Source organism: Pan troglodytes, chromosome 6, assembly GCF_028858775.2.
Source record: "Pan troglodytes isolate AG18354 chromosome 6, NHGRI_mPanTro3-v2.0_pri, whole genome shotgun sequence".
In the NCBI taxonomy this organism is placed as follows: Eukaryota; Metazoa; Chordata; class Mammalia; order Primates; family Hominidae; genus Pan; species Pan troglodytes.
The window spans coordinates 78,353,588-78,365,831 of record NC_072404.2 but is presented as its reverse complement, the minus strand read 5'-3'; the positions used below and the strand labels follow the sequence as shown (position 1 = coordinate 78,365,831).

At 38.1% G+C, this 12,244-nt stretch overlaps 1 protein-coding gene across 17 annotated transcripts in view; it reads right to left on the bottom strand.

Moving 5' to 3' along the window:
* The window catches only part of AUTS2 (activator of transcription and developmental regulator AUTS2), a 1,182,725-nt gene that overhangs the window by 1,049,275 nt on the left and 121,206 nt on the right, over positions 1 to 12,244 (bottom strand). For 12 of the 17 annotated variants that reach the window (XM_054655677.2, XM_054655682.2, XM_054655684.2 and 9 more), the window contains exon 2: positions 5,432 to 5,479. The exons of the other annotated variants lie outside the window; for them this stretch is intronic. In XM_054655677.2, the coding sequence (XP_054511652.1) occupies positions 5,432 to 5,479 (48 nt within the window). The remainder of the gene's footprint in view (positions 1 to 5,431; positions 5,480 to 12,244) is intronic. 17 annotated transcript variants of the gene reach the window in all.

The following is a 12,244-nucleotide window of genomic DNA, read 5'->3' as shown; positions in this document are numbered from 1 at the left end:
TATTTTATGTAGATTAAGTTTACTTCCTCATGTAGGGTTAAATCATTGAACCTGCTCTGAGCACCTATGTGTAACTACACCCCATCCCCCACCTTTACAACAGCAAGCAGCAAATGTTTTATACTATAAATAATGAATACCAAAGGGGAGGGAGGGAGACAGCAGCAGTAAGTACTTTAAAGGCAACGTACCAAAGTATTAATTAGCCTGGCACAGCACCCAGCATGACAACTAGCCCCCAAAGACTGAATTTCATTGTTTAACAAAGGTATTGTGACACTAAAGTTAAGACTTGGCTCTATAGCCTTCCTAACAACCTCCAACCTTACAGCATCTACTGTGATGCTAAGCTAGTGAAGCATGGCGGAAAAAAAAAAAAAAAAAAAAAAACTATTTGTAATTTTCTATACAAAGTGCTTCCTAATGCATTACTTAACGTAATCTTCACAAGAAACTTGTTACCCATTTTACAGATGAGGAAAGGACAGCTTTGGCAAGCCAGAGATTGACTTGCCTACGATTACACACATAATAAATAGGAATGTCTCCTGACTCTGTTCCAGTGACAACCCAGATGAATAAGACAAAAGACATAACCTTTGTGTTCACGCAGTTTTAGAATTCAGATACAAAGACACTGGCATGAAGATACGTGACAAATGCCAACTGAGTATACACAAGCTGTACAGGTCCCAAAAAGGGAACAACCTCTTGAAGCCATGAATAAAAAGCCTATGGAACATTTGAAAACCCATTCTGTATAAAACACTCAGTTCACAAATAAGAAACAGCATGTGAAAGGGCTCTGTAGGTCATAAATGTTATACAAATGTTACTTGTTAATAAAAGTAATAACAGCTACTACTTACTTAGCATTTCCTATGGGTCAGGCACCATGCTCAATATTTCACATACATTTTCTTAATTAAACCACTCATCAATATTATCCCCATTTTACAGTGGAGGAAACTGAGTTTAGAGAGCTAAAATTACTCACCCCAAATCACTTAAGTGGCACTTGTTTAACTAAGTTAAACAAGTCTCTCTGTCAAAGCCCACGTTTTTTGTTTGTTTTGTTTTGTTTTTGAGACAGGGTTGGGCTATGTCTTCCAGGCTAGAGTGCAGTGTCATGATCATGGCTCACTGCAGCCTCGACCTCCCAGGCTCAAGCGATCCTTCTACCTCAGCTCCCCAGATAGCTAGAACTTCAGGTGCATACCACCACACCTGGCTAATTTTTGTATTTTTTTATACAGACAGGGTTTCGGCATGTTGCCCAGGCTGGTCTCAAACGGGTTCAAGTGATCCTCCCACCTTGGCCTCCCAAAGTGCCAGGATTACAGGCATGAGCAACTATGCCCAGCCCAAAGCCCATGTTTTTTAACCACTATCTATATTGACAGTGTTTATTTTTCTAGTAATCATTACTATTATGTAGTCCCAAAGTCTTCACCAAGTACTCAGATCTGACTTTGAAACAGTATATTTCTGATGGACATCCTCAACTCTCAGTTTCTTTGTATAATCAGACCCTTAATGTCTGCAGGTAATAGCATGGTGGTTCATTTTGGAAAACACCAAAGATCCCATGTGGTCTCTAGCTATTGAGAAAAATCCAAGAAATGATGGTGCACACATATTAACAATCAAAGGATACAGCTATTTGGTATTTTAAACACTTTCAACTGAAGTTCTTAACAGTGCTTAAGAGAAGGCTTAAGTGCATTAAAAAAATTCTCTGTACATTTGTTATTCTCATCCCAGCTTTATAGATGAGTAAACACTGACTTGTAGACATTACAGGAAGCTGAGATTGGAGTACTGGCTGTTTCTATTCCTCTCCCAAGATATGAATAACACGAGCTCCTGATTTAGCCCACCTTTCCTCATAGCACAGCAGGTAAGGAGAGGGCATATGTAGCGACAGAAACTCAGATGGATTTTAAAAATTGCTTTTAATTAAACCACAGGAAATATTGGGGGGCAGGTGGGGACAGAATTGATGTTAGATCTCAGAAGGGATGACAAGTTTGTTCATCTTAAGGCAACAGAAGAAAATATAAAAAGCTTCATAAACTGCTTTGTAATGAAAAACTAAAATAAAAAAGAACAAACTTGGAAAAGGTACGACAAATATTACAAAGGGTTACATATTGCCAGGCACAATGGCACTAAAATAAAAAAAGAAAAAACTTGGAAAAAATACTCATGACAAATATCACAAAGAGTTACATATTGCCAGGTGCAGTGGCACACACCTGGACTCCCAGCTACACAGGCGGCTGAGGTGGGAGTATCACTTTGAGCCTAGGAGTTCGAGACCAAACCAGACAACTTACTTAGGAAGACCTAGTTTCTAAAAAAAAAAAAAAATATTAAAACAACAACAACAACAACAAAAAAATACCAGTTAAGAAAAAAATTTGAACCCATAACCCATTAAAAGACAAACATAAATGCGGCTCAAATTTGTGCACAAAAATAAAGGGGAAGAACAACTTTTTAAATAATACAGTTATGAAAGAAATCCAGTAGCTTTTTATCCCTAGAAATGTAAATAATGATCATTCTTAAGGTAAATACACCCTATATCACTGAGGATCATATACAGTGTAAACTGTACACAGATAAGGAAAAAACAAAATGCACCTTGTGACTATTCTACACAGAGGATGTACTGAAGAAATTAAGAGGGATTCTATGCACAAATAAGTTCTTTGAGGTTTAACAGCACAAAATAGAAAACTTACAACAGAAGAATATAAAGTATGGCACAATTTGAGGTACTATTATGCTGCCATTAAATTACTATCATGATATAGCAATGTAAGAAATGGCTTTTTTAATGTTAAGCAAAATACAAAAGTATTCTGATATAATCACACCACCAAAAAGTGATGTTCACATGACATATAAATCGTAGAAATAAAAGTATAAAAATGGGGGGGGGTGTTGGGGGACATTTTTAAAACTCTTAATCCCATAATACATTAGAGACTTCTTAAAGATAAGTTTTCTCTCACTACAAAAAAAAAATGCTATTAAAAGAATGTGTGTGTGCATGCGAGTATGTGTTAAATACAATCATAAGTTGAGAAAGAAAAGTAACTCTCCTCTCATACTCTGCCTACCTTCTTCCTCTGCCTTGAAAGAGCATACGTATGTATGTATTATATATGTATATATATCCTATAAATGAGTTTAAAGTTGCTAGTATCAAAGCTCTTTCTTGTCTAAAATGCTTCAACCCTTCACACACACAAAAAATAAGGTTTGGAATTGGACATGGTATATTTCAATTCTATTAGGAATAAGAAAATAGTACAACCAACATGTGACACACACAAAATTATAAATGTATCATAGATACTTGCTTTCTGTGTGCACTGTAAAATCTAGCTCACTAAAGGATTTTCCATGCTGTTTCTACTAGGAAAACACTAAAAAATCCAATGTTCATTTGAATTTTTTAACATCCCATAGCAGGTAGACAGTGGCTATTTTCTAGAAAGGATTTTCCATAACACTGAGCAGAAAGTTGAGATTAAAGCTCTGCTATCTTTGACTGAAATTAATTCTCTACAGCTGTTTAGGGAACGTGTATTTCAGAAAGAGGGACTCAGCTGACTAGTTCCAACCTCTCTTTTCAAAGAGGAAAATGTGTGTTTAAATTTAAAAAAAAAAAAAAAAGCCACAAGCAAGCACCTACCAGCCTGCATACTTTGTGTGCTCCCAAAGAACATATTACTTGAGCGTAACTTTTTGTCCCGTTTTTCTTTAAAGCCTTTTGGGAAAACATCACTTCTGACTAAACTACCTACCCTTGGGAAGAATGGATGACTCAATGTTTGTCTAAAGACATTACATTAAAAAGACAGAAAAAACTCAAAAAGCAAAAAACCCACACAGGCACTTCTAGAATGTGCCTACCCTGTTCATCACTATGCAGATTTCACAAGCATTTCCCTGATTCAGGGGAAAGCTATTCTTTAAAATAGTACATTTACACGCTCTACTAAGAGTATTCCCTAGATTTCAAGTTGGTGGTTTGTTGGCTGCACTGCAGCAGGTTTAGGGTGGGAATACCCTGAATAATCAGGAATAGGAGCCACACAAGGCAGCGCCTCAGCAATGGGGCTCCATGTGCCCCAGGGAGAGAGAACTCTACTACCTTGACCACAGGGCTTCTCACTCCTGCTCCTTCTCTTCCTCATTCAGCTCTCCTGGTTCCATAAACATCAACAATTTCTTTCGTGTAGGGGCCCACATCAGCTCCTATGCATACATTCCACTGGAATGGCTTCCATCCCAGCAATCCATGACAGTATCTTCTTTAGTGTACCACACTAAAATCCCATTAGTACATAGGTTCTCAATTTTGGCTGCACTCAGAAGAATCTAGGGAATGAATGAGATTCTGTTCATTTCTAAATGATTCTGATTTAACTGGGATGAAGTATGGTCTGGGTATCAAGGGATTTTGTAAGGTAAAGTACCCTAGCTACCTTTCTTTTTAAGAACTGGACAATTTGATTCTAAACCTTATATAAAAAAGAAAAGGGCCTAGAATAGTAAAAACAACCTTGAAAAGAAAACAAAGTGGGAGGATTCACACTACTGCATTTCAAGACTTACTATAAAGCTAGATAAACAAGACAGTGTGATACTGGGATGACAGACAAATAAATCAGTGAAGCAGAACACAGAGTCCAGAAATAGACCTAAACAGAAATAGACATAAACAAGCAACTGATTTTTTATTTTTTTTATTTTTATTTTTGAGGTGGAGTCTCACTCTGTCTCCCAGGCTGGAGTGCAGTGGCGCGATCTCAGCTCACTGCAACCTCCGCCTCCCAGGTTCAAGCTATTCTCCTGCCTCGGCCTCCCATGTAGCTGGGATTACAGGTGCCCACCACCATACCTGGCTACTTTTTGTATTTTTAGTAGAGACGGGGTTTCACCATATTGGCCAGGCTGGTCTTGAACTCCTGACCTCGTGATCCACCCGCCTCATCCCCCCAAAGTGCTGGGATTACAGGTGTGAGCTACTGCACCTGGCCCTCAAGCAACTGATTTTCAACGGAGGTGCCAGGGATATTCAATGGAGAAAGTAAGGTCTTTCAACAAATAGTGCTGGAACGACTAGAAAAACATATGGAGAAAATGAACCTCTACCCTTACCTCATATCACACACAAAAATTTGTGATGGAACATACACCAAAAGATAAATAAAGCTTCTAGAAGAAAACAAAGATGAATATTTCTATAACCTAGGGTAAGAAAAGATTTCTTAGTGAGGATACAAAAGACACGAAATATATAATGGAAAAATAAGATAAACTATACTTCATCAAAATTAAAAAATTCTGCTTATCCAAAGATGCCATTAGGAACTAAAAAGGCAAGTAACAGACTGAAAGAAGTACTCACATTATGTGTATCTGGCAAGGGACTTGTATCCAAAGTATATAGAGAGCCCTATAAATCAATAACATAAAGATAACCAAATTGAAAATGGTCAAAAAAACTTGACCACACACTTTACAAAAGAAAACAGTGCTCAACATCATAAATCATCAGAGAAATGTAAATTAAAACCATACTGAAATACCATATTATGCCCATTAGAATGGCTAGAATTAAAAAGACTTATCATACCAAATGTTTGACAGTATGGAACAACAAGAACTCTCATACAATGCAGGAGGGAATGTAAAATGGTACAACCACTTTGGAAAACTGTTTGGCAGTTTCTTATAAAGTTAAACATACACTGACACACCTATAACAAAATTCCACAATTAGGCACTTACGTTAAAAAAAAAATCATGACATATGTCTGCCAAAAAAAAAAAACTTGTACAAGACTGATCATTACAGCTTTATTCATAATAGCCAAAAATCTGAAACAATTTAAATGTCTACCAACAGGAAAATGATTAAACAAATTGTGGTATATCTGTACAACAGGGTACTATTCAGCAATTAAAAAAAACTGACATGTAACAATATAGAACAATCTCAAAAACATTATGTTAACAGAAGAAGGCAAACACAATAGAGCACATACTTGTATAATTCCATTCACATGAAATTCAAGAACAGGCAAAACTAAACTATGTTAATACAAATCAGAACAGTGGTTACATATGGGAGGGGTGGGCAGGAATTGATTCAAACCGGAAACTAAAAAACTTTTTCAGGTTCTGACTATGGTCTATAACTTGATGGGTATGTGTGCTACATGGGTATGTATATTTGCCAAAATTCATTGATGTGTACACTTAAGATCTGTGCATTTCACTGCATGTAAACAATATCCTAAAAAAAAAGATCCCCAGGTAATTCTAATTTGTAACAAAGTTGAGAGGCACTGCATTAGAGGGAAAAAAAATAATCTAACTTTTCTACCCTTCCCTCCTGCATCACAATGATTTCTTGTGCAAGCCAAGATTGTAATTGTTCATATCCAATATTTTCACACAACACCCTACATATATTGCTGCCCAAATCCTGCAGGTACATTAACTGGATACTCATGAACTGATTGGATCCTGGAACTTGTACATCACAGTACACATCTATTTCAGGAGATGCTGAAATATGGGACAGCTAGGAACTATTCTCAGTGCAATTTACCAGCATACCTTCCCCTCAAGTCTGACCAGACAGCCTTCATAAGAGCCTACACTCTGACCCTCATTTCCCACAGCCCCTTAAGACAAACCCAGTTCTCCAGCCTCATTGCACTTATTATCTTCAGGACCCCAAAAGGAGCAAACCATTTCCATGTCCACATGTCTTGGTCCATACTAGTCTTTCTGTCTGGAATGTCAACCCTGCCTTTTTTTGCATACTGCTTCCTGTCATTCAAAACATCATCATCATGTCACTTCCTTCATGAAGATTCCTCTAATCTCTCTCTATGCCACAAATGGACCCTCTTCTGTGTACCTAATGTGTTATCTCTAACACATATAGACTATGTGGTAGGCAACCTGCTAGAAAAAATGGCACACCCATCACATTCTTACAGCCATCTATTTGCATGCTCATATGTTTACTTTTTGATTCAAGTGGGCTCCATAAGGACAGGGGTCCACCTCTTATTTATCATGGTAAGTCCTGGCATACAGTAAGTGTTTGATATACTTCTACTAATTTTTCAAATAAATTAATACCAATACTCTCCCTCCTTTCCCCTAAAGCAAAGTCAACTATAATAGAGAACAAAACCAGGCCAGAGGATGGGGTGACTATATGTGAGTATATTCATATGTTTTAAGTCTGCAGTTAAAATTTACTTGATACTGAGAACTCTCAAACCTAATAAATTCTTCTCTATGAAGGACTGAAGATTAAAAACTTCGGTTCTTATATCTTTAAAAAAATCCTACCTTTGATGACTTTTTTCTAATACCATTTCTATTATATAATGTTATAAAGGTCTACAGCAACTGCTAGACACTTAATCAAAATAATGATACAAATCAATAATCCAGAACCAATTCCCTCTCTGGACATGGATCCCCAAAAAGTTGTTCCTCTACAACCAATTAAGGGTCCTTTATCTGGTTATTCCACATTTTTCACGCCCATATTCAGCTGACAATCACAATCTAAGTTCTAGACCATAATTTGAAATTTTCTGCAAAAGGGGGGACAATGATCACTAAGAGAGTTTGTGGTTATTAATATTTATCCCTAAGCAGTAACATTCGATCAAATCTTTTTCATTCAGCTCAGCAAAACAAACCAGAAAGTTAACCAATTCTGTAACCTTGAATCCTGATGCTACAGTAATTTTGCTTTCTGTGCCGTTAAAAGTGCAATGTTTTCATTTCTCTGGAAAAGTGCTGATCCAGAGAGCACAAGACAACAGCAGTACTGTGGATATCATTTGTAGGGAAAAAAGGAAATATGAGAGATTAAAGAGACAACTCCCTAACAAGTCCAATGATGAAATGTCTCATGGTCTTTTGAACAAGAACTTCTTTGAAATAACAAAAAACAAAATTAAAGACTCACACAGGCCAAGGTCTATAGCAGGTTGCTCTCCTTTCCTCACATAGTTATTAAAAGCTAATGAAATCGTTAAAAAGAATCTAGAAGAGAAAGAGTCAAGAAATCATTTAATCATTTTACAGACAAAGAAACAGAGTTAGAAAGAAAATGTGACTCACCCCATGGGGATGTGACATAACAATATGTTGGTGACAGGGCAAAGGTCACACCCGAGGTAGTCTTGACTCTCTCCCAGTTCGGTGATTTTTTTCCCCCCACATTAACACATTTCCTTGGCTTATACTCAGAAATACCATGGAGACCCCCTCCTGCTTGCTAGAATCAACACAATCCACACTGCTTCTGTAGTTTATTCCTGGGTCCCACTCATCTATCACCTTCCACTGTGCTGCAGATGTCTGTCCTCTCTCCAGGTGATTCCCAGACATTCCTGGCTGCTTGGCTTGACTTTCTGTTGCAGCCTGAGGAGGCAGACTAAGACTACTCATCCATTTCACTAAACTACCGTTAGAGTGTAATGAGTTGTTTCTTACATGATGCCAGTGGACTGGGGTGTGAAGCTCAATAGTCCACCCAATGAATCATTTCTAGCACTCTGCCACCAAGTCACTTTCTGACTTCTACTAGTTAAACATAGCAGGCAGAAAAGTTGACCAGTGGTTCTTGCAAGGTCTTAGAAATGCCAGTGGCTATGAGAAAATCAGGAATAAAACAGCTAACAGTCAGAGAATCCATAATACCAGTCCTTAGTCTAAGTGATTTACATGTATTTACTCATTCATTCCTCTGGACCACTCTGTGGGAAGATACAGTATCTTCCTGTAATTATCATCATATAACAAATGAGAAAACTGGCTAATGGTCATATAGCTAATAATGGTGAAGCTTGAATTGGGACCTGGGCATTCCAGTAACTTAATATTAACCATTAAGCTAGTCTGTTCTTTGCTTGAGTTAAACCCTGCAAAATGGATCTATTTCAAAGCAATCCTTATAAAACATACATTTCTTTCCTCCTTCTCAAAAAGAAGAAAGAATTCCAATATGTAAGGTTGCTCAAACTTCCTAAAAAGGTCTCCGAGAATCATGTAGCCTATATAACACTCTATACAAGACCACGATTCTGCTACTCCAAATGATCAAGGCTAAAGTGGGAGAGTCCTACACTGGCTGCTGTGAATGATGAAGGCAGTAAGAATGGGGATAAAGTGTCAGACAGTCCTTTGGATCAGGGACTGCTATGACCTGCAGGTTAATATGCAGCTGCACGTACAACATGATTCAATCCTCCCTCTTGCTTCTGAACAGTTCTATGGTAGCGCTCACCAATTGCTGAAATGGGATGTGTTTTGACATGTAGAAAACAAGCAGCAAAAAGCTTTAAAACTGCAGGCCATCTCCTGGAAATGATCATGTTTTCCTCTGGAAATGGGTGTGAGTAGCTCAGATGCTTTGGTGTTACCATATTCCAAGAAAAAAAAAAAAAAGCAATTCCAGATCTACTTCTATTAAAGCAAAGGACTCCTGATATTACCCAATATTTCAAATTAAAGTATCTTTATAATTTCCCAAGCAGCATACTTTGTTCTGCACATCAACAATGAAAGGATATCAACAAAGTCTATCTCCATGAAAGGACAAATGAAACACAGTTAAATGAAATGCACAAGGCCACACAGCTGCTTAACCTGTAAGGTATGGCCAGGCACAGTGGTGCACACCTGTAATCCCAGCACTTTTGGGGGCCAAGGCGGGCAGATCACTTGAGCCCAGGAGTTCAAGACCAGCCTGGGCAACATAGCAAATTTCCAGCTCTTAAAAAACAAAAATAAAAAAATTAGCTGGGTGTGGTAGCGTTTGAGCCCAGAAGGCGGAGGTTGCAGTGAGCTCACATGGCTCCACTACACTCCAGCCTGGGTGACAAAGCGAGACTTTGTCTCAAAAAAAAAAAAAAAAAAAAAAATGTAGAATAAGAATACCTCCATTTGCCAAGGCATTTTCCAATTTTTCTATTCTAAGAATGGAAATAGCCTTCTCCTTCCCTTTGTATCCCGATGACACAGCTTAACTACTATTGTGAGAAAAAAAGGAACAGTTCCAAGAACTACTAGTCTTCTAATAGCCACCACCTATACACAATATATTGCTATACATCCATAAACAGAATTGCTTTTTATTTTTTATTTTTTGCCCTTCATTGTGAGGATCCCAAACTTTCTCATGCATTTCTAGGTTGGGAAAGTCACATCCTGCTTTGCTCTCTATCCCCTCTATAACCTTCCCTCTTCCAATCCATCCTTAAGCACTCTCTTTTGGATATTGCTACTTCCCTGCTTCCCAAAAGACAAGGTCCAAACGCCTATCAATAACTTTTCCAATCAGATCTCAACATATATTTCACATGTCCTCCCCAACCCTACCTCTCAGGCCCCTTTGTCATGCTTTCCCATGTACCTGTGCTCTAGCAGCCAAATCAAAATCACTCAATGACATCCAAACACAAAACTCATTTCTACATCTCTTCAACTTCACTCACCCTGCTTTGATAGCCTAGAAGATCATTCCTTGTCTCCACCACAGAACAAAACTCCTCTTTATCATTCAAGATCCAGTTCTGTGATGACCATCTCTAGCTTATTTCTCAAAGCTCACAGCACTCTGTGCTCAGGCTGTTATACTTACTATAACTATGCAATACATTGCATAACACAGGACAAGGACTGAGTCCTGTATTCTTCATTCTCAGCTCTTCTCACTGTGATAGGCAAGAGATACCCTAAAAATCCATTCCACAAATTTTTATATAAATTAGGTACTGGGAATACACTGATGGGCAAAAGAAACTGAAGCTGAACTCTCAAAGAACTTAATTCTAGCAGAGAAAATTGGGGAAACATTAAACAACCATGTGTGAGGTGATAATGAGTGCTATGAAGAAAAGCGGAATAAGGGAAGAGTGTCTGCCTCCTTCAGACAGAATGGTCACTAAAGGTCTCTCTGATAAGGGAGCTTCTAGCAGCAACCTGAATCAAGTGAAGGAGGGAGGCTTGAGGGTAAGAGCATTCTAGGCACAGTGAAAAGTAAATGTGACAGCCTTCAGCAGAGAATGCATTGCTGCTGCAGTACTTGAGCAGATCAGGAGGCAAAGATCAGAGAGAGATTGTGGGAGGCAAAACTGCATGGAGCATCATAAGCAACACCCTGCTCAAACCTGGATGAACAAAAACTGACCCTGGTCATTCTTCATCTCCTTCGTTAATGTTCCTTGCTGCTGACCAGCATAACAATTGGATGGTGCTCTCTTGCTAACTGAAAACTCTGCCCACTACTCCAGTCTCTTCTTCTTTTTGCTGCTGTGTAAGTCTTTTCTTAGCTTCTCAATCTTCTACCGCTTTCTCAAGATGAACTCCATTCCACCTTCTTTGGCTTTCTTCAGAATAAAACCTAGTAAACGCTGTTGTCCTGTTTCCTCTATCCTCAAAATATTTCGTAGTGATTTCTGCTGCAGTTCCCAAGAGATCCTAGTAAATCTCCCTGAAATACGTTGGGCAGCCTTCTCCTTTTCCCGTAGTAACAGCAGAAGCTGTCTGACTTCTTAGGCAGAATTTCCTCCCTAAAAAGCAATATACTGACTTATAAAATCTTACCCAATTTTTCCTCTGTTACTCTAAAGCTTAACTGTTATGTGCCCCTACAATTATTTCATTTCAAAGAAAAATACCTTTGGTTTAAACAAATCTAATATGTGGACTTATGAATTTACTTAAAAGATAAATTGGGCATGACTGTGGTTATAAAAGGATTTTTTACTTTAGAAAATGATTCATAATAGCATTACTAGAAATGGCAAGCTCTCCTATTTCATCCTAAATTTAGGAGCCAATTCTCAGACAAATCTTTGAGAACACATCATTAGGTCAGGTGAAGTACACCTGTACAATGAGATCTTCTTTCCAAGAGCCAGGCTGGGACTCCCATCTTAGAATCTTGAGAATATTATATTTAACCACCACCAATTTGAAAGCCTATAACCCTCAAGGGTTGATTTATATTCATTCTATTATGAAAGGCTATAATTCCTAAAATGTAGACCAAAACTCAAAACACCAGAAAGTTTTGTTAACAACTCTACCAAACCAACCAGTCTCCTGTTCTCTGCTGGCTGAGATTCCAGACATAATTGTTCAGGTAGCCAACCCATCAGCTTTCCATTTTCTT